The 23982-nt window shown below is 36.4% G+C and overlaps 1 protein-coding gene across 1 annotated transcript; it reads left to right on the top strand.

The window, feature by feature from the left end:
• The first annotated feature begins 4038 nt into the window (after positions 1–4038).
• Positions 4039–4476, top strand: LOC131027370 (FK506-binding protein 39 kDa-like). Its single transcript, XM_057957404.2, has one exon. The coding sequence runs from the start codon at positions 4039–4041 to the stop codon at positions 4474–4476; it is 438 nt and encodes a 145-aa protein (XP_057813387.2).
• Positions 4477–23982: the final 19506 nt, after the last annotated feature.

The following is a 23982-nucleotide window of genomic DNA, read 5'->3' as shown; positions in this document are numbered from 1 at the left end:
CCGGCTGGACATCATCTTAGCCAATTTACCAAGGTGACAAAACCATCTCTCTTCATTTGTTTCGGCAACTCAACATCCCTTCTTTGTCGGTCCAGTGCATGTCCCTAATTTCATGCACTTGAGGCATTCCTTTTGTTTCACTAGTTAGATCCGATGAGAGCCTTCAAACACCTTCCTTTACCTCATCTTCCTTATCTCACAAAACTAAGATGCATACTTTGCATAATAGGAGATAAGCTCCAATTACCGGTGGTAGGGGATCCTAGTCATCGACATCCTGCAATATACTCATGTGGCTTCCCTCTTTGTGTAGCATACCTTCAAATAGGCACATGTGATTTGGTGTGAGTACACTCACTATTAGTCATCTCTTCACATGGTGATTGCATCTTTATTCGATGGGAGTCCTTCTATTTTGCGTCCACATAGCATACCAGTGACCTGTACATACTTCTCCTCCTATGTTGATGTGATCTAGGTAACATTTTGCCTCTTCATCACAAACATCAACTCAATATCTTATGCACTCACAAATGTCATCATGTACTGGTTTGTTATACCATACCAGTCTCCTATCCATATCTTCCTCACAAGTCAAACACTAACTTGTGTACCTGTGACTCAATTCTGACTCCAATGGTCATTCCTTTGAATGACATTCTTCTTCTTTACCGGTGACCTACAATACTTAGTTGACATCAATGACTTCATGTCAAGAGTCCTCCCATTCTGATTTTCCTTCTATACCAGTTGACATCAATGACAACAAAATGCCAAAAGAGTGGAAGACAACATTCAAGACAAATGAAGGGTTGTATGAATGGTTGGTGATGCCTTTTGGGTTAACTAATGTACTAAGTACTTTCATGAGGTTAATGAATGAGGTATTGAATAAATTCTTGGGTAAGTTTGTTATTATTTATTTGGATGACATTCAGATTTTTAGTAAGACATAGGAAGATAATTTGTTGCATTTGAGACAAGTTCTACAAAGGTTGAGAGAAGAGAAGTTGTTGATAAACCTAAAGAAGTGCACTTTCATGAAGGAAGAGTTATTCTATTTGGGATTTGTGATATCTATTGATGAATTGAAGATGGACCCTAAGACAGTGAAATCAATTGTTGAATAGCCTACACTAGAAAGCATTGGAGAGGTAAGATCATTTCATGGATTGGCTAGTTTCTACTAGAAGTTTATCAAAAATTTCAGTTATGTTTGTAGCCCTATGACTAAGACAATGAGGGCATAAGAAGGAATTCAAGTAGACCACCAGAGAAAACAAAATTTTCAAACTATTGAAGGAGAAAGTGATTGAGTAACCTATTTTGTCTTTACTAGATTTCAAAAAAGTATTTCAAGTTGATTGTGATGCAAGTGGAACAGCAATTCAAGCAGTCTTGAGTCAACAAGGGAGAGCAGTAGCCTATTTTAGTGAGGAGTTGAATGATGCCCAGAGGAGATATTTAGTGTATGATCAAGAAATTTATGTCATAGTTCAAGCCTTGAAAAAGTGGAGAAATTACTTGTTGCCTAAGGATTTTGTGTTGTATAAGGATCATCAAGCCTTGTAGTATTTAAATAGTAAGAGTAAGTTGAATAAGAGACATATGAGATGAGTAGATTTTTTGCAGAGTTACACCTTTGTGCTAGAGCATAGGAGTGGGAAATATAACAAAGTTGTTGATGCATTGAGTAGAAGAAGAAATTTGCTGACAGAGATGAGAGTGACATTATTAGGATTTGAGGAGTTGAAGACCTTGTACGATGATGACACAAATTTTGCAGAACCTTGGAGAGCATGTAGAGAACCGATTATGGCAGATATAAGTAAGTGCTTGGATTATTTAATTCAAGATGGAATGTTATTCAGAGGAGTTCATTTGCGTATACCTAGGAGTTCAATGAGGGAAAATTTGATAAAAGAGAAACATAGTGGAGGATTAGCTGGACACTTTGGTGTTGACAAAACAATAGCATTAGTGAGTGATCATTGCTTTTGGCCCCAGATTCATAAGGATGTTAGGAAATTTGTATGTAATTTTAGAGTTTGTCATGTTGCAAAAGGGAGTAGTCAAAATGTGGGATTGTATAAACCTTTGATAGTACCAGTAATACCTTGGGAGGATATAAGAATGGAGTTGATACTTGGATTGCCAAAAACACAAAAAGGAAATCATTCTATATTTGTGCTGGTGGATAGATTCTCAAAGATGGCTCATTTCGTATCTTGTAGAAAGACATCGGATGCAGCGCATGTAACAAACCTATTTTTCAAGGAAGTGGTGAGATTGCATGGATTACCTAAAAGCATAGTTTCAGACAGAGATACTAAGTTTGTTGGTTATTTTTGGAGAACACTTTGGGAAAAGATGAAGACATATTTGGAATTTAGTTCTACTTTTCACTCATAGACTAATGGACAGATAGAGGTATTTAACTGGAGCTTGGGAAATTTATTGAGATGCTTAGTTGGAGACAAAACTAGAAGTTGGGATTTGATCCTTGCATAAGAAGAGTTTTCTTATAATAATTCAATGAACAGGAGTATCCGAAGGACACCTTTTCAAATAGTTACTAGAGCACACCCTAGAGGTGTATCAGAATTGATTGATATCAGCAATGAAGACCAAAGAAGTTCAGAAGTAGAAGACTTTGCAGATCACATGCCAGCCTTGCATATTCAGGTTAAGTAGCATTTGGAGGATATGAACAACAAGTATAAGGAGAAGGTAGATGAGAAGAGAAGACAAGGAATTTTAAGTTGGTGATAAAGTGATGGTGTATTTAAGAAAATAGAGATTTCTAGTTGGAACCTCTAAAAAGTTGCAGATGAAGAAGTTTGGACCTTGTAAGATCTTGAGGAAATTTAGTTCCAAAAATGCATATGAAGTGGAGTTACCAGATGGTTTGAGTATTTCACCTATATTCAATATTGCAGACCTACATCAGTATCATGAACTAGAATTCAGTGAGGACAGTATTGCAAACTTGGAGAAAGAGTTACCCCAGAAGGAACTAGATTAAATTGAAGACATTTTGGATAGTAGGATTGGGCATAGTACCCAGAGCAGTCAGTATAAGGAGTATCTTGTGAAGTGGAAGGGTAGACTAGTTGAAGATTCATCTTGGATTTCTCAGGAAGAGGTAGACCACCTTGGGTTTCCTCTGACCCTAGCAAAGTGAGAGACTCACTTTTTCAACAACCCCAAATGTTTGATGCAGGAGTATCCCCGATTCTTGGCAATCTTGCATCAACCAAAAATAATTCTTTCTATTTTGGTAGTTTCAACATCTCTTTTTGTATTTCTTAGATTTGGCTCACTAGAACCTATGGAGCTAGATTTTGCTTGAAAACTTGATCATCTTCCTTAATCCCAAACAATGGAGCATTTGGATCATTTTCCAGCAAATTATCGCTACCATTTTTCATGAAAGTTTTTTGTTACCGGTTGCTTGGACCTATATTCTTTGTTGATATATTGGATCCCTTCTATAGCTTCCAGAGCCCTAAGAGTTGATTCCTTTGTTCCTTGGCATGTGGCCGACCTTCCCTTTGACTCTCACTTCATCCTTTGGATTTTTTGGAGTAATTCCTTTTGCGGAGGCCAACCTTGTTGGTTTTACATGTTAGGTCTTATTCTTTGAATTTTGATCCCTTTCTAGTCCGATTGGATCCCCTTGTATCATATAAATCTTTATAATAGAGCATTAGAACGTATCTAGGAAGTTGGATAGAACATAGAAGATAAATCTTGAGATTTAAGGTCCCGATTGTGACCTGTTCTATATTTTGAGCATGTTTTTGTAGGCTTGTGAGCCAATTTCTACAACTCGATTGTTACCAGTTGTTTCTAATCGATTTTCATGATATAATTCAATCTATTCTACATTTCCTCCATCATATCCTTGTGTTTCCATTGTGTTTACTCTTGCTGACTGGTCCAGACTAATCTCCTTGAGGTCCATCCTAACTGGTGGTTGCATCAATTAACATCGACCTAGAGATGCAAAATTCCAAAGATGAAGGTGAGAAAGGAATGGAGCATGAAAAAATTGAGAGAAGCTCAGGGGAAAGAAGGTCTGCTAGGCTCCAAGCTAAAGAGAGGAAAAAGCCCATCAAGAGTGAAGAGAACAAGACTAATACTAGCCTTTATACAATTTTTTATTTGGAAGATGAGGAAGACTCAAAGGACAATTCTGAGGACGAAGATTTTGAAGTGGAGGAAGAGGAACTGACTAAAAGCCCTAATCAGGATCTGGAAGCACAAGAGGAAGGAGAAGAGAAGAACAACAAGTTGAAAAGCGAGCATGAGTCTCCTTTCAAAAATGCCAATCACCCTAACACCTTCGAGGAAGAGAAAATGGTGTCATGTTTGCCTATGAGGCAAACCGAGGAGGCTAACAACAATGTGGAGGAGCAACTAAATGAAATGAAGAAAAAAGTGGCCATGCTAGAGAAGAACTATGAGGAATAGGATAGGAAGGTGAAACATCTGTGTGATGATTTCAATGTCGTTTGCACTATCACGGATGGGGTAATGAAGAATGCAATCCTAGGCATGGTATCTAGTCAAGATCGATTGAAAAAAATTGGAAAGAAGAAGACAAAGAAGGGTGCAAGGGAGATGATAGATGAGGAGGAAGAAGATCAATAGGAGACCTAGATGCAGAACTTAGGAAAGCTCAAGCGGGCCTGGAACCTGATCAAGAAAGAGTAATGGTCATTTTGCTTCCTTTGTTTGTCCTTTTTTTATATTTTGCAACTAGTGTTATTTTGGGGCTTGTGTGTCCTCTTTGAAAGAATTAATGTTAATTAATTATGCTAAGACTGGCTCGGTAAAGGTTGATAGGGATAATGTTGGTAACAACATTAGTAGTATGGTTTTATGGCAACAACTACTATAATACTTCTGTAATTAGTAATAGGAATGATACTAGTATCTTTAGAAATAGTTTTAGGGGCATGAATTTTTTTGATAATTTTTTATTAGAACTCGTATCCTACTATAGCATCATAAATTATACACCCTTGCTAGGGTGGTACATTTATACGCTTAGTTTAGCACCCGCCTTAGTGTGTTTGCATCTTGCATTGTAATTTCCCTTTAAGCATTTAATTAATCAATTTATTTAAATAAAAATTCATATTCCATCACTCCCCACATTAGAAAATTGGGCCCTTTACCCTAACTATGCTCCTTTTTATTTTATTCCTCCAATAAATCATTGAATCATAAACCTTAATTATGTCCTATTTACACCTTTAAGGCCCCATTTGGCATATCAAAACATCTCAAAATAAGCTATAACTTTGGGATTTGCTCTAATATCATCGTATCTAACGACCCTAAAAATTTGGTGAAAAGTTGGTCAGACCGTGTGCAAAGTTCACATGGTCCCTGACATTTTTTCTGAAATTTTGGGAGCATAATTCTATGATATTATAATTCTTAACCCCAAAATATTGGTGGGAAATTCAAATCCTAGGTCAGAATAAAGATGAAATTAAGATGTAGGGTTTCATACATAAGAGCTCTCTTTCTTCATTTGAAGGATCTAAGGACTAAGAATTAAGATCTAGGAAAAAGATATTGGAGCAAGCACAAGGAGCCTTCTATGTAGTGAAAGAGAAAGCTATGTGGAGTCTTCAACAAAATTCATCAAGCATTCATCAATTATTTTTCAAGCATTCATCATCAATTAGGAGCTTTGAGGACATTGAAGAATAATAGCAGATCACCAACTCACGATTGGCTTGTATCCCTCTCTTAGGGGTTGGGTACGATTTCATGTTGTTTTCATGTCTTTGAATTAGCTTCATTACATCAATTTACATATTTACATTCATTCTTTAGGTAACTTTGCATCATTCATTTAGAGAATTTACTTTGTCAATTACAAGCATTTAGGGTTTACACTTTAGGGTTGCTCTAGATTGTTTGCATTCATTTTAGGATCTTGCGTACAAACAAGGTTCTAGCATAGACATTTTCAATACATTATCAGCTATTTGTGAAGTTGGAAATCCCCATCACAGGGTTTTGACTGAGTAAATACCCTATATATCCATCCAAACCCTCTCTTTTAAGCTACAGTGCAGGTACAAGTACCCAAAAGGAGTTTCAGATCAGGAAAAGGCATAAGAAACACCCAAAAGTCTTAGAATTGCTCAAAAATGATAGGGAAAGGGTCATGGAACCCTATTCCTTCCTAGTACAGGGGCATGGCACCCTGTTCCCCCTCAATATTAGTGAATTTTGGTATGTTGAAGGTTCAAGATATCTAGTTTGCAGTCTTTCAGTTACAACCTCCTCCATGCAGAAATAGGATAGTGGTGTGGCACCCTAGTCCTAGTCAGTTTGGCTTAGTTTTCAACATTAGGTACACATCCAAATTCCTCACCCTTTCATGCTTTCAGTATCTCAGTTTTAGATCTACAAGTTTGTGCAATTTCAGTTCATATGTCCTTCATTATTCATCTCCTAGTCCAATTTATCAATTAAAACCTATTTTTTCTCATCACATACAACAAGAGGAATAGAAACCCTAAGAGATAATCCTTGGCTCTCTCTTTCTAAAAAGAAGTATCCAAAGTGATCTATCTTCGTAGGCTCTTTTGTATTCCCAATGTGTTGGGAAAAGGGGGATTAGGTCCTAGTCACCTGGTCTCACTTTTTCCCCTACACATTCTGGTGAACCCAACATGAATCCAATCTTGTTTAATTCTAATTTATGTTCTTAGATGTGAGTTCTATTTCTATTTAAAATTCAAATTTACATTTACAAGTTTCAGTTCCTTGGAAATTTAAAAAAGTTAGAGGTTAATTTTATTAAAACCCTAATTTTTCAAATCAAAATTGAACTTGTGGATAGCTTAATTTAGATAATTAATTTTAGATCTGATTTAGGAACACATTTCACTCATAAATTTCATTTTCTAAATCAACATTTAGAGTTCTTGCATTGGTTAAAATTAAATATTTCCTTCTTTTTTTTTGCATATGTTATCATTTGAAAGAGGAAATTTTTTGTTATGATACATTAATTTCATAAATGTGATAATGGGTTGAGTTCCCTTGTTTCAAATTTTCCCTCTCTTAAATAACCTCCAACTATCTATGACAACATTGTAGTGCCTAAAAGAGTTGTTACCAACCCCTTCAAAACTCTCCCATGCTCTAAGGATGCAGATTTTAAGAGTGATCTTGACAATTCTCCTAAAATGTGCCCTTCCCATCTAGCTATCTTAGAGGAAGAAGATGATATCATAAACACATTTCTTAATGTTACTTTAGCTTCTTTACATGATTCCTCTTTAAGTGAAAAATTATTGATGGACATTGACTTATCTTCTCCTAAATTTGATCTTGCCAATGGGGGCATGCTAGTGCAACAAGAGGTTATGAGCACTTCTTTCAAAGATCTCCTCCCTCAGCATGAATCTTTGGAGAAAGATGTTCATCTCCCTCCTAAAGAATACTCCCCTCATGAGGATCATTTTGTGCAAGAAGATGGTAGTGTCCCTATTTTTCCTAGTAATGGAATTTCCTCTTTTGATTCCAACAAAATTCCCACTAGAGATGATGCATTAATGATAAATGCTTGCCCTGCTCGTAAAGTTTGTCTTACCCCTAAACATGCTTTAGAGAAAGAAGATGAAATCATAATCAATTTCCTTAATGTTCTCTCCCCTAAATATCCTATTGAGCACATTTTAAGGCAAGAAGATGATTTAAACACATGTACTAACTCTCTCCCTCCTAAGGGTTAATAATTAATGAAAAATGTTATCCCTTCTCCCAAAATTGCCAATAACAATAAGGATATCTTTGTGCAAAATACTTCTACTAATTTTTTCAATGACCTCACTATTTGGGATGAACCATTAGAAGAAGATGGTGATTATTTTCTACCTCATGAGAGAACCCTAGCCAAAGAGGATAACTCTCTTGATAGAATCTCACCTTCCATGAATCTCACTCATTTTTCCTCTAAAGGTAAGTAATCTCCTTCTTCCCAACTAGGTTCTATTCATAAGGATACCCTACTTCAAAGTAAGATTGTTGACATCTCTTTCATAGATCGTCCTCTCAAAGGTGAAACTTTAGAGAGAAATGTTGATCCTTCTCCTAGAGAGTCTATTCCCCATGTATATCCTTTGATGATAGAGGATGATATGACCTTTCCTACTAAGACTATTCCTTCTAAAACATCAATGCCTACTCCTAGTCTACCTCCTAGAATTTATCTTATCTATGATAACATTTTCATGCAACAAGAGACTATCAACAACTCTTCCAACAATCTTGTTTATTCTTCTTCTAAAATTCATAAGGACACCTTTGATATTCCTAAACCATCTTCAATCAATTTGATACATGGGAATGAAACACCTAATAAACCACTCTTCATAGTTCAAGGTGCTTGTCCTTCTCAAAGTTCTCAATGTAAGCCTATCTTAGTGGTTCAAGGTGGTTATGCTAATGATTCTTTTCAGACTCCTAAGAAACCTTATTACTTGTAGTGTCATAAAATTGTGACCCTAGGAATTTTTTACTGCATTAGGGTCCTCACGCATGTGAACTCAAATCCTCCAGCTTGATCAGAGACCAGAGATTGCATGGCTTGCAGAAACAACTTCTTCCTTGGCCTTTGCATCACCCAACCATATTCTACCCTGGAGAAAGGGGTAGGACAGGGGTGTAGTTCCACTGTCCCCCCTTGGATAGGGGTGTGGCACCCCTGTCCTTGCCCTATTTTGGGGCAGGACCCTTCCTAGAGCATGCATTGTGGGTTGTGCCTCGGGCAGGAAACTCCCCCAATGTCAGCCTGTGACAAAATTCAAATCCATGAAACATGTATTTAAGGGGAATTCATCCTCTCATTTGCAAGAAGTTTAACAAGCTGGATGAGTTGGAAATTCACAAGCAATCAAGCATTCAATAGCATTCAAACATTCAAACATTCTTTTCCAATATTGAGCATTCTCAAGTCTCCCTTGAAAGGCTAGGTGTTGCATTCAAGTCAAAGATTCAACTATTGAAGAGGAGATTTATTTCAACATACAATTCCACATAAGCATTTCTATCAACATTGCTACTACAACCTCCTTTGAGGTGATTTACAATTTAGTCTTTCATTTACATCTACTTGCAAGTACTTTCTTTCATTACTTGGTTAATTCCAAAACTAGGGTTTGACCTAAAGGCAAACCCCATGTCCCAACCCATTTTCCCCTCTTTTCTGTGTGTAGGTTGCATGTGTGCAGCTATACTTTTGGATTTGGGCTTCATTCACAGAGGCATACAAATCCTTTTCATTTTGCGGATTTTTTGAAGGACCGTGTACATTCCCACCATGGTCCGAGCAACATTTCCTGAAATTCATAGGGTGACTTCATCTTGACATTTTACTACCATATCAAGGTGCATAGCTTCATCCAATATTCCGATCTCAAGTTATAATCAATTCTTTGTCACTTTTGCACTACACAATTAAATCAGTTCCTTTCCAAATGAAACAAGGAAGAAGGGATCAACTTAGAATTCCCAATTCATTCAAAATTCAATCTACCATCTTTGTGTGGAGAGATTGAATCTAGTGAATTATCCTTCTCCCCCTTCCTAATGTAATGGTGAAAAGTGCTTGAATGGTAATCGATAGTGAAACTCTCATCTGTCTTTGAGAGAAAGGGTAGTTTTCCTTCTTGATTTAACATTCACCATTTTCCCACCATTACATTTTGGTGAACCCGACGTCTTGCATGCTTTCTTTTGAACAAACTTGCATATTTTTCATTTACAAGCTTCAAATATTTGCAAACTTAGTGGTTAATTCATTAAAAACCCTAGTTTTTCAAATTAAAATTGAACTTGTGATTTGTAAAAATTACTTGTGGTTATCTTAGATTTGAAAATTTCTTTGTTTGTCAAATTCAATTTTCTAATTATCTTGTTCAATTTGCAATTAAAATTGACAAAATTAAGAGGTTACTTGTTAAAACCCTAATTTGTAAAAATCATCTTGAATTTGTGCAAAAATTGGATTTCCATTTAATTTTCAGATTTCTGATTGTTCTCAGATTTGTCTTCAATCCTACAATTCAAATTTTCAATTTCCCTCCTTTTTCCCAAAATTCAAATTTCAAAATTAAGTGGTTAGGTAATCAAACCCTAATTTTTAAAATTAATTGGATCTTGTGTAAATTTCAAATCAATTTCAGTTACATTCAGATTTATAAATATTTTCCAAGGTGTGCCGATCCATTAGGTTTGACCCTTTTCAAAATTCCACTTCAATTCTTCTTTTTCTTCAAAACAATAATAGGGTCCTATTTTCACATTTGCGCCTTCATTTCACCCATCTAGAGATCATAAAATCTGCCAATTTTGGGGGGTTAGCTATAAAATCATCATAATATCCATCCCTAAAAATTTTGAAAAAAAGTTGGTCGGACCATGTGCATTCCCGCCACGGTCCTCAGCTTTTTTCCCAAAATTTTGGGAGACTATTACGACTATATTTAATAGCCTAAATCTGGAAGATTGGCTGATTTTATCGATTTTTGGTCCCTCTAGAATTGGAAATACCATCAAAATTCAACATTTCAAGTTTCAAGAAAATTTTAAAATGAAGAGATTAATTATAGTTTGCCCTAATTTTAAAAATTCTGATTTTAAAATTAAGTGGTATTCCCTTGGCCCTAATTTCAAAATTCCAATTTCCTTTCTTTTTTGGAAATTGTGCCATCCTCTTCCTCCAACAAAGTTCAAATTGCATAATCATTATTTTCTTTAATTTTGCATTACCCAATTTTGTAAGCTTTGTTCTACAATTTAAAATTCAAATTTTCCCTCTAGTGCATGAGTTTTACCACTATTCGTCCTACCTATCCTATCACCGTTAGACAAAGCATTAGAATTAAGGCTTCCCAAGGTTTAATTACTGAGGAGATGGAGCCTAATTTGGGTGACTTGTTTAATGAGGATCATGCTAATTCTTCTCATCCTAATCATGTGCCTATTCACCCCATTGATGGATCCCATGATGAAGAAGAAGCTTTAACTAGGGTTTCTTTAGATCAAATTTCTACATTGGACAATCAATTTGATAGCTTTCAACAAGGGATATCTGAAGAATACCCTAATAGTGAAGCTCTTCCATTAATTGAAGGTCTTAAACACATGCTTCAAAGTGATAAGAATGAAATTGATATCTTGTGTGGCATTGCACATATTGTTGATTCTAATGTCATCCCTATCAAGAGCTGTGTTGAAACCCTTGGTTATTCACAACCTCCAATGCAAGTCAATTCCTCTATTCCTTTGACTAATCGTATGACTAGTCTTCCTACTTTCACATCTAACATCAGGGCTACTTCAACTCAAAATGTCATTCCTACAACCATAGGTCATGGGGGCAATCCCTCTTCTTCATTTAATCCCCCATCGTTACCTATGCTTTCCATGAATATTCCTAAAATTCCTCAACCAATCAGTGTGACACAAGGGGGCGATTCCTTCAACAAATTTATTCCTCCTTTAAGTGTCCCTTTTCCTACCCAATCATCACCAATGCCTACTTATCATAATGTCCCACCACCTTATTCTCAATCCATGCCTTCTTTCAACAACATCACACCACCTTCTCAATCACTTATGTCTAACATCAATTCTTCCACTGAAATGACAATCAACAATCTTGCTCAAATCATGTCTTCCTTACAAAAACAAATTACTTCCATGAGTGAATCCAAGTTTAGTGTTCCCACCTTTGATGTTGCGAGCCCACTTTCTCTTGATATTGTTAAAGTCGTGCACCACCTAAACATGTGCAGATCCCTCAATTGGAACTCTATAATGGAAAAGGTGATCCTCTTATGCATGTCAGAACATTTCAAACCTTGTGTACTAATTTTGCTTATGATCAATGATTGCTTGCAAAATTGTTTACAAGAACACTAAGAGATAAGGCCTTACAATGGTATTTCTCTTTGCCTTCTTATTGTATCACTTTTGTTCAAGAATTGGCAAATGCTTTCATCCAAAAATTTTAAAACAACATTGGTCCTAAAATCACTTTGACTGATTTAATGCATTATAAACAAGGTGTTAAAGAAAAAGTGACTGATTTCATTGGTAGATATAAGCATCTGTGTGCTCAAATTTCTTTTCATGTGCCTAATGGTGATATTCCAAGAATTTTCATTTCTAATTTACAAAAAGATATTAGAGAAAAGATTCTTTTGTTTGAGTTTACTTCCTTTCTACAATTGTGTGCAACATTCCATAATTATCAATTGGTTGTGAGTCAAATGGAGAAATCCACTCCTATGGCTCTGAGTGATAAGGGGGAGAGTGTTCAACAACCGTTTGCAAAGTTAAAACCAACAAAAAGCTTCATCAAGTTCAATGATCCAATCAACAACAACCATGTGAATGCTACAATAGGCGTGCCTTCTATTTCTAATTTTTTTCAGAGAGAAAGATAGTTTACTCCTTTGAATGAATCTTTACATAGTATTATGTATCGGTTGTTGCACAAAAATGTTATCAAACTTCATCCTATAAAACAAATTGATCCTTCCAAACTTGCATCTCCTTATTTTGATAATAATTCCTTTTGCCAATTTCATCATCAACCTGGTCATGATACTGAGAAAATGTTTTGCATTGAAAAATAAGGTTCAAGACTTGATTGATAACAATACTATATTTGTGGCAGGTGTGAATGATAAAGGGAATAAATCAATAGCTCCTCTTATTCAAAATCTTAATATTTTCACTGATCCCTTGCCATCTCAGACCTCTAACATTATTGAGATTGTGCCTAATTCTCTCACTTCTAAAGAATTCAACTCTATGGCTCCAAACTTGGTTAATATGGTAGAAACACAAGATACGCCTAAGGATCCTTGTATTACATTTGACCCTAGCGAGACCATTAGAGCACCCAATGGTCCTTTATACATAGTTGTGAAGGTTAAGGATATCCCTTACCGCGGTGCCATGATTGATCCCTCTTGTGTGGTTAATGTCATAATTGAAGAGTATCTTTTTACTTTACGATTGCATAAACCAATCTATGATGCTTCTAATTTGGTTGTGAAGTTATTTGATGGCTTCTCTTGTCCTACCATTGGTTCTATCACCCTTCCTATCAAGGTTCATGCTAAATCCATAGATGTTGACTTTTTTATCATACCTTCTTCTGAGAAATTCTGTGTGAAGTTGGGCTATCCTTGGCTATCTTCCATGAAGGTTATTGCTTCTCCAATCCACAAGTTTCTTAAATTTACTTACAATGGAAAAATCAGAACCGTCAACCATAGCTTATTTCGTCCATCCGAAAGAAGCCTTGGTGTTCCTATGGATCTCTTTTGGCCTAAACAATTTCAATAAATTCCATTTTAGGAGCGATGCTCTTTTTCAATCTTGTCAAAAATGGAATAATGATATGATCTTATCCTTAAGTGAACCTAGATTGCCAACACTTAACATTCCTATTATTCTTCAATATGAGCTTCTTCCTCTCTCGGATAGAACTAATCTCCCTCCTATGGAAGATTGTCCACCTACCCCTATGGATGTTACTTTACCTTCTCTTAAGGAGAACAACAATATTCCTCGTAAGGTTAGACCTATACCTCCTCCTCTTGATGGACTTGGTCTCCTTCTTACACCTAATATTCTTCCTTTCTATGGTGCAATTCCACCTCCTTTTTCTTATCGAGAGAAGAGGCCTAATTCCCCTCTTTTCCAACCAAAAAGAACTCAACCTAAACCTTCTACTATCAAGGAGGGAAATGTTCCTACTTTTTCAAGTGTTCCTTCTTCTTCTCAACCTTCCACTAAGACTCAACGGAATTATTGTGCGAGAGAACACCGATGAAGATGTCATGTTTGAGCTCATGAAACAATCCCTCAAAATACTCAATCCCCTCAGACTCCAATAGTTGACATGATTCCCTTTTCTCCTAAGAAAGATGTTCAACCCATATCTTTGTTTGGTGTGGAGCTTGATCAGTCTCCAAGTGGGAGATTGTTGATATGTGGTGACTGATCAACAAACTACTATACACTCAACACATATCCTCATCGGGGTTCGGGGCTGGGTCGGGCCCAGGGAAAGTGGGCGAAGACCGTTGCAGGGGTTCGGGGGTGGCAACCCCTAAGAAATTTTTTTTTTGCCAATTTTTGTTGATGAAAACCGACATTGTAATAAAACCCTAAAAAGGCCGACTTTGTTTGTTTCCCTAAAAATGCATGTTATAAGTGGCTGGGATGCTTAAGGCATTGTAAGGTTGATGTACTATTTTTGCAGGATAATAAGAAAGATTGGATGGCTGTGTATGGTGGATGTAACCCATTCTGGGTGAACCACATTAAATCTCTATGTTATATGTGTCCTATTTTATTTCTTTATCTTTTATATTTAAATCTGCATATAATTGTTGGTTCATATTTTCTTCGGATCTGCTTGAAACCCTAACAATTGGTATCAGAGCAAGGTTTTCTATAAATTAGCAGGACTCTCATATTTGAGTGGGAGCAATGGAGTATTCCAAATTCAAGGTCGAAAAGTTTAACGACCAGAACTATCAGTTATGGAAAATGCAGATGGAGGATTACCTATATTAGAAGGATTTGTGGCGGCCATTAGAAAGAAAGGAAAAGAAAGCGACCACAATGTTAGATGAAGAGTGGGACATTTTAGATAGAAAAGCATTGGGATCCATTCGATTGTGCCTTGCACCATCTATAGCATTCAATATAATAGAAGCAAAAATGACTATAGAATTGATGGCGACAATGGCTAAGTTGTATGAGAAACCCTTCGCTTCGAATAAGGTATTTCTTAGGAAGCGTTTGTTTAATTTGAAAATGAGTGAGGGAGGATCTGTAGTGAAGCACTTAAATGAATTTAATACAATTACCAGTCAATTGTCTTTGGTAAAAATTACCTTTGCAGAAGAGGTTAGGGCTCTCTTGATTTTATGTTCTTTGCTCGAAAGCTAGAATAGCCTGGTTATGGCTGTAAGTAACTGTCTCTCATAAAAATACTTTGGTATTTGATGATATTGTTGGTGTTATCCTAAGTGAGGAAATGTGAAGGAAAAGTACAGGTGAGACTCCAACATCATCGAGTAGTGTTTTGAATGTGGAGAACAAAGGAAGATCAAAGGAAAGAGGAAAAGGCCCTGGGAATGAGAAGTCATGAGGGAAGTCAAAGAAAGGACACTCTCAATCTAGAGGAAAGAAAGATTGTTGGTACTGTAGAAAGCCTGGTCATCTAAAGAAAGACTGTTGGTCTCAAAAAAACAAAGGAGACAAAAATGAAAATGACAGTAAGGAAGCTAATATTGCAAGTAATACTTTACAAGATGCTTTAATCTTATGTTTGGATAATGTTAATGATTCCTGGGTAATAGATTCTGGGGCTTCATTTCATGCTACACCCCATTGAAAATATTTTCTAGATTATGTTAAAGGTGATTTTGGATAGGTATATTTGGGTGATGATGAGCCCTGTCAAATTGTTGGAAAAGGAAAGATAAAGATCAAGTTGCAGAATGGAAATGACTAGTTTCTGCAGGAGGTAAGACAAGTTCCTAATTTAAGAAGAAATTTAATTTCTATAGGGCAACTAGGTAGTGAAGGTTGCATAGTTACGTTCTCAGATAGTATGTGGAAGGTCACTAAAGGATCATTAGTAGTAGCTAAAGGTGCAAAGGTAGGCACATTATATCTATGTACTGGTAACACTTACTCTACCCTAGCTGCTACAGATAAAGTTACTATAGGGACAACAACAATAGATGTTGCAAGAACAAATTCGATAATGTGGCACCATAGGCTTGGGCACATGAGTGAGAAAGGGATGAAAATCCTTCACTCCAAAAATATGTTGCTAGGACTAAAGAAGATTGATTTAGAATTTTGTGAAAACTATGTTTATGGTAAATAGAAAAGAGTCAAGTTTCTCAAGGTTGGGAAAGAGAAGAAGAGTGAAAAGTTAGAGCTTGTGCATTCAGATGTATGGGGACTAGCTCAGGTATCATCTCTTGGTGGCTCTTGTTATTATGTTATTTTTATTGATGACTCAACCAGAAAAACATGGGTATATTTCCTAAAACAAAAATTAGATGTTTTTGAAACTTTTAAGAAATGGAAAGCTTTGGCTGAGAATAAGATAGGGAAAAAGTTGAAGTGTCTCAGATCGGATAATGGAGGTGAGTATTGCAGAAAAGCATTTGAAGATTACTACTCCTTAAATGGGATTTGAAAGCAGAAGATAGTTCCAGGAACTCCACAGGAAAATGGTGTGTCAGAGAGAATGAATAGGACTATCATGGAACGCGCGAGGAGAATGAGATTGCATGCTGGATTGCCCTTACATTTTTGGGCAGATGTTGTACATACTATTATCTATTTGATAAATAGAGGACCTTCAACCCCTTTGGATGGTGGTATTCTAGAGGAGGCATGGACTAATAAAAAGGTAAATTATTCTTTTCTGAAAACTTTTGGTTGTGAAGCTTTTGTCCATGTTGATAAAGAAAACAAAACCAAGCTTGATGCTAAATCTCATAAATGTACCTTCATTGGATATGGGATAGATGAATATGGCTATCGGTTATGGGATTTTGAAAATAAGAAAATAATTAGAAGTAGAGATGATATATTCAATAAGAAGGTTATGTATAAAGAACAGATGTAGGAAAAGAAGCATGAACAGGACATACAAGAACATGTGGTGTTGGATGAGATTCTTGAAAATGAAATGCCACAGGTACCTGATGCTCAGCAACAACAGAATGTCCCACAAACTCCTGCAAGTGTTAGATGTTTTACAAGGTCATCTAGACCCCCTGAAATATTTTCTCCTTCTTTGTATTCTATTTTATTAACTAATTCTACTGATCCAAAAGAATATGAAGAAGCAATGCAGGTGGATGCCAAACAATAGTGGGAGCTAGGCATGAAAGAGGAGATGGACTCCTTGATGAAAAATAAGACTTGGAACTTAGTCCCTTTACCTGCAGAAAAAAGAGCCTTGCCTAACAAATGGGTTTATATGCTGAAGGAGGAGGAAGGAGGTCAGAAAAGATATAAGGCAAGACTTGTGGTAAAAGGTTTTGCATAGAAAAAGGGTATAGATTATGATGAAATATTTTCTCTAGTTGTAAAAATGACTTCAATTAGAACTATACTTAGTCTTGTGGCTGTAGATGATTTACATCTTGAACAATTAGATGTTAAAACAACTTTTCTCCATGGAGATTTGGAGGAGGAAATTTACATGTTGCAACCACAGGGATATGAGGTCAAAGGTAAGGAGAACTTGGTGTGCAAGTTGAAGTATGGCCTAAAGAAAGCACCCTAACGATAGTATTTAAAATTTGTCAGTTTCATGGCTGAACACGATTATCATAGATGTCATTCTGATCATTGTGTATATTTTAAGAGATTGGATAATGGCAATTATATTATCCTGTTGCTTTATGTTGATGACATGCTTGTTGTTGCATCTAACATGCAACACATAAATGATCTTAAACATAAATTAGCCAGGTCATTTGCTATGAAGGATTTGGGTGCAACTAAGCAAATTCTCGGTATGAGGATTACATAGGATAGGAAAAATAGAACCTTGAATTTGTCCCAAAGTGAGTATATAAAGAAGGTGTTGAAAAGATTTAACATGCAAGATGCAAAAACAGTTAGTACACCTTTGGCTAGTCATTTCAAATTGACTAAGGAGATGTGCCCAAAGGCACAAGAAGAGGTAAATAAAATGTCTAACATCTCGTATTCATCAGCTGTTGGTAGTCTGATGTATGCTATGGTATGTACAAGGCTACATATTGCACATGTAGTGGGAGTTGTGAGTAGTTTTATGAGTAATCCGGGTATGGAACATTGGAATGTTGTGAAATGGATTCTTCGGTATTTGAAAGGAACTACTACGAAGGCATTATGTTTCAAAGGATCTAATGCTGCTCTGAGTGGATTTGTTGACTTTGATCTGGCAGGTGATATTGATTCATGGAGGAGTACTATAGGGTATGTTTTTACTATAGGGGGAACTATAGTCAGTTGGATTTCTAGGCTGCAAAAGGTTGTTGCACTTTCAACCACTGAAGCTGAGTATGTTGCTGCTACAGAAGCCAGCAAGGAGATGATTTGGTTGCAATGTTTTTTGGAGGAATTGGGTCAAACACAGGAGGATCACCCATTGTATACTGGTAGCTAGAGTGCCATTCATCTTGCAAAGAACTCTACTTTTCATTCAAGGACAAAGCACATTCAGCTTAGGTACCACTTCATCTGGACTATTTTGGAGGAGGGTCAGCTATGGCTTGAGAAAATTCACACAAGTAAGACTCCTGCTAATATGTTCACAAAGGTAGTTCCACATCAGAAGCTGATTTCTTCATCAGTTTTTGTTGGTCTTCTTGATTGATAAGTGTGGAATTTATACCAGTCAAGTCCAAGTGTTTTATCTAGTGGATGCTACAAGTATAGTGGTGTTGTCTAGTATCAGTCTCCAGGTGGGAGATTGTTTGGTGTGGAGCCTGATCAGTCTCCAAGTGGGAGATTGTTGATATGTGGTGACTGATCAGCAAAGTACTATACACTTAGCACATATCCTCGCTAGGGTTCAGGGCTGAGTCGGGCTGTGGGAAAGTTGGTGAAGCCTGCTGTGGGGGTTCAAGGGTGGCAGGCCTTGAGAAATTTTTTTTTGCCATTTTTTGTTGATGAAAACCGACATTGTAATAAAACCCTAAAAATTCATGTTATAAGCGGCTGGGATGCTTAAGGCATTGTAAGGCTGATGTACTATTTTTGTGAGATAATAAGAAAGATCGAACGACTGTGTATGGTGGATGTAACCCATTCTAGGTGAACCACATTAAATCTCTGTGTTATCTATGTCCTATTTTATTTCTTTATCTTTTATATTTAAATCTACATATAATTGTTAGTTCATATTTGCTTTGGATCTACTTGAAACCCTAACAATCTCCAAATCATAAGTTGCATAAAACATATGATGGTTTTACTCCTATTCATGTTATTTCTCCTCTTTCTCTAAACTTTGATGAAGAAATGGGTGAAAATGATATTCATAATGGCAATACAACTCCTAACGCTTCTGATAGTGAGTATGAGTATGTTGATGTGGACAAGCATTTATCAGATGAGTTTTCACAAACCCTAATCCTAGCTCCTCGAATCGAATAAAGTGATTTACAACATCAACATAGTCCTTATTTGGATCTTGTGATAGCTCTATCTATTGTGCTTGATATCGCTCCTCTGGCATGTTGCTCACCTTCTCAAAATAGTGATCAATAAGATCAGGAGGCGGATGTGAAACTAGATCAGCAATATTAGCATTGCAAATCTTTCTCCCTCTCCTTTCTTTCTCTTTTGTGACCATTCTTCTATGTGTATCCCCGTTCTTCTATTTTTCCCATAATGTCTACTTGGGGATGATGTAAAGAACTTAGATCTTTTATTGGTCTCTTTCATGTTGACTCAAAAGACATCCTCTCTTCCCTTTCTTCTAAGGTAGTGTCCTTCTTTGGGGAATGAAGATTATTATATGCATATACATACATGATATACATGAGTTATCATACAATATACTGACCCTGAGGAAAGTGAAACTACCTCATGTTTTGTGATTTATTATCCTTGGGTTTAATCCTTGATTGGGAGCTAAATCCTTGCGATAACATACTCCCTCTCTTCTCTCTCTCTTGGGTGTATCCTACATTAAAGAAATCTCTCCCAATAAGGCATGTGCAATCGCTTTAATGTGGGGGCATACACTCTTTTCATAGTTTCCTTCTTGTGATACTTAGAATTACTTAGTGAAATTTGTTTTACTTTGTAATCTTTTTATCCTTGCTTTCATGACTCATAGTGAAGGGAAATTTTCTACTTCCAATCAAGGTTCTCCCCCTTCTCGATCTTCCCTATTACTTTGTCAATTGAAGTCGTAAGATCCTAAGTCCACTAGGGGCTTGGCACATCTTTTCTCCTTGATGTGGTAAAAGTCTTTCAATATTGTTTCCTTGTACTTTATTGACAGTATTGGCGTATGCTTATACTCCCACTAAAGTGGGGGCTAAATGTAGTGTCATAAAATTGTGACCCTAGCAAGTTTCGACTGCATTAGGGTCCTCACACATTGGAACTCAAATCATCTAGCTTGATCGAAGACTGAAGATTGATTGGCTTGTAGAAACAACTTCTTCCTTCACCTCTGCATCACTTCGACTACATTCTGCCCTAGAGAAAGGGGTAGGATGGGGGCATGGTGCCACCGCCCCCCCTTGGATAGGGGAGTGGTACCCTTGTCCTCCTAGGATAGGGGCGTAGCACTCCTGTCCCTACCCTATTTTGAGCTAGGACCCTTCCTAGAGCATGCATTGTGGGTTGTACCCCGGGTGGGAAACTCCTCCGATGTCAGCCCATGACGAAATTCAAATCCACCAAACATATATTTAAGGGGCATTTGTCCTCTCATTTGCAAGAATTTCAATAATTTGGATGAGTGATAATTTCACAAGCGATCAAGCATTCTTTTCCAGTATTGAGTATTCTCAAGTCTCCCTTCAAGGCTAGGTGTTGCATTCAAGTCAAGGATTCAACCATTGAAGAGGAGATTGATTTCAACATACAATTCCACACAATCATTTCTATCAACATTGCTACTACAACCTCCCTTGAGGTGATTTACAATTCAGTCTTTCATTTACATCTTCTTGCAAGTACTTTCTTTCATTACTTGGTTAATTCCAAAAATGGGGTTTGACCTAAAGGCAAACCCCCAATCCCAACACATTTTCGTCTCTTTTATATGTGTAGGTTGTAGGTGCACAACTATACTTTCAGATTCAAGCTTCATTTGCAGAGGTGGAAAAACCTTTTTTGTTTCGTGGATTTTTCGGAGGACCGTGTACATTCCCACCACAGTCCGGGCAACTTTTCCTCAAATTCACAGGGTGGCTTCATCTTGACATTTTATTGCTAGATCTAGGTGCACGACTTCATCCCATATTTTGATCTCAAGTTATAGAAAATTCTTTGTCACTTTTGCACTACATAATTCAATCAATTCCTTTCCAAATCAAACAAGGAAGAGGGGATCAACTTAGCATTCCCAATTCATTCAAAATTCAATCTACCATCTTTGTGTGGAGCAATTGAATCTAGTGAATTATCCTTGTCCCCCTTTCTCATGTAATGGTGAAAAGTGCTTGAAATGGTAATTGATAGAAAAACTCTCATCTCTCTTAGAGGGAAAGGGTAGTTTTCCTTCTTGATTTATCATTCACCATTTTCCCACCATTACATTACTGTGCAAGGAGGTTATCCTACTAAGATCCCTTATGAGTATGCTAAGAAAATCACTAAATATATTTATCATACAGTTGCTTATACCTACAACACAAGAAACAATAGGCAACCTAATCCTCTTCCAATTACCCCAACTTCACTTCCTCCTTCTCAATCGACTCTTCCATAAGTACTTCATATATCACAAAATCTTAGTAAGGAGTATGATCTCATTGACCAACTTAAAGCTACTCCTACCAAGATTTCTATTTGGGATTTGGTTTAGACTTCACCTGCTTATCATGGGATGTGACAAGATGCTTTGGAAAACTTAGATGTCCCACTTGCAATGACATCTAATAAAATGGCTTCTTTGATTGATCCTACAAACAAACCCAGAGCTCAAATTGTATTCACACAAGATGAGTTACCTTCTCATGAAATCCAACATCAATATGATCCTCTTATGAATGTGGTTATTATTCAAGATAGTGCAATAAGACGAACCCTTGTGGATAATGGATTTGGCCTTAATGTTTGTAGTATGGACTTATTGGATAAGATTAATGTGGATCATTCTCTCATCGAACCCGCATCTATTTTTATTTGAGGCTTTGATAATGTTGCTAAACAATGTTTAGGTATCATAACCTTTCTCATTAAGATATGTCTTGTTACTTTACCTACACCTATTCATGTCATTCTTGGTAATTTGACATATAACCTTCTATCAAGGAGATAGTGGATTCATAGCATGCAAGTTGTCCCCTCAACTTTGCCTAGGTAGGTCAAATTCATTTATAACAATAAGATATACACCTTGTTAACTGATACCCATCTTCAAGAACCATTAAAATCTGGATCTTCTTATTCAACTACTTCCCATTCTTCTTCCAATCCTCTTACTTCTTCAAATTCATCTATTTCCTTTAATGATCTTGTTCCTTCTAGTACTTCTGATTCTTCTACTCAATACAAATCTCCTCCCAAGGATGTCTTTTCTCCCGAAAAGGTGCTCTCAGATGATGATTTGGGATCTCTAGACTTTAACCCTACTTTTGTAGGAGAGTATAGAGTATCTTGGAAAGAATCTAAGACTGAGAAGGAGAAATCTAAGGAGGAACCTAAAGAGAAACCCACTTTGTCTAAACAACTAAGTAACCACTTTGTGGCTTCTTCTAATTTAGATAATTTTTCAAATCCTTCCTCTAATTCATATAGCACTAAGACCTATGAGGCACAACCACCTTTTTTTGATTTGGCATCCCTTTATGGTCTTGGTTTTCAAATTTTAGCAAAGAATGGGTATGATGGCAATGGTTGTGGCACAAATGAATAGGGAATTAAAGTTCCTTTAGAACATAACACAAATGAATCTTCATTTGGACTTGGATATGATCCTTCAAAGCCCACCAAAGCATCTAAAAGACCATCTCTCAATGTGAATGCTATATTTAGTAGTGATGACGACCTCACCTCAATTAAATCATCTTCTACTTCTTTCAACACTCATCCCCCTTATAAGGAAATCTTGGTGATAAACAAATCTCTTTATGAATCTCCTGAAGAGATTTTTGCTCCCACTTATGAGACTTTATCTTCTACTCATTCTAAAATCCCCTATTCTAGGAATAAGGCTCTAATGAATTACACTTATCCCTCTCCTAAGATTTCTTGTGTGCAAGGAAAGTATAACTTAGTGGCCTATTCTTATCCTATAAACTTCTCTCTTTCTAAATAATTTTTAACATTCATCATACTTTACATAGTGGAGAATTTAAGATGTCGTATTCAAATACCTCATTCAATCTATCATGTCTTTAAATAACATTAATGGCTATTATGTTGCTCATCACTATGTGACATTGGTAGCTCACTTACTGGGGGCTTATTATCATTCATGTGCAATCATACTTTTGGAAGAAACATAATAGCCTATTTCTATCTCATATCTTCTACCTATATATGGGGGGCAAGAGTGATTTCAAACATCTTTCCTTCTTAAAATTAAAATTTCCCCTTTGTGAAGTAGTTTCTTCTATAAGGATTTCTTATTGATTGTAGAGGTGTATTCATGTTTGAATTCCTTTTCTCATATTGGAACAAGCATCCCTAATGGGGATCTTAAGTACATATCCTTAATTGGGACCTCCTCCTTGGTTTTTGAAGTCTTTTGATCATTCATCAATTTATTTTCTTCATTGAGTAGTATCTTTTATAATAAACCCTTCTATTTTGTGAATGTGCATGTCCCTAATGAGGATCTCTTGCCTTCTTTAGAAGAGTGTTGTTGTAAATAATATCTCTTTGATGTCATTTCAATCCCCCAATCTTTCCCAATTTCCTTTATGGAGTTGCATTTTTGGATGAAATTTATTGCATTTGTTTCCATTTAAATATTTCATCTTTTGTTAGAGAGCTCTCAAATCCTCATACTCTTTGTTGTGTTGGAATTGAGGTTTAGTCCTCTTTCTTACCAAATGATTCTCCATCATCTTTTTATCTTGTATCAAATCTTCTTGTGAGCATTTATCATCAGTCTTCTTTCACAATTCGATGTAGTAAATATGATACCCTGTTTGAACTTACTAAAATTAGAAAGCCGAAACAGGGGGGCATATAGCTACC

The sequence above is a fragment of the Cryptomeria japonica genome, chromosome 3 (genome assembly GCF_030272615.1).
Source record: "Cryptomeria japonica chromosome 3, Sugi_1.0, whole genome shotgun sequence".
Lineage (NCBI taxonomy): Eukaryota > Viridiplantae > Streptophyta > Pinopsida > Cupressales > Cupressaceae > Cryptomeria > Cryptomeria japonica.
Note: the sequence above shows the minus strand (reverse complement) of the source record. Positions and strands in the feature narration are given on the sequence as shown.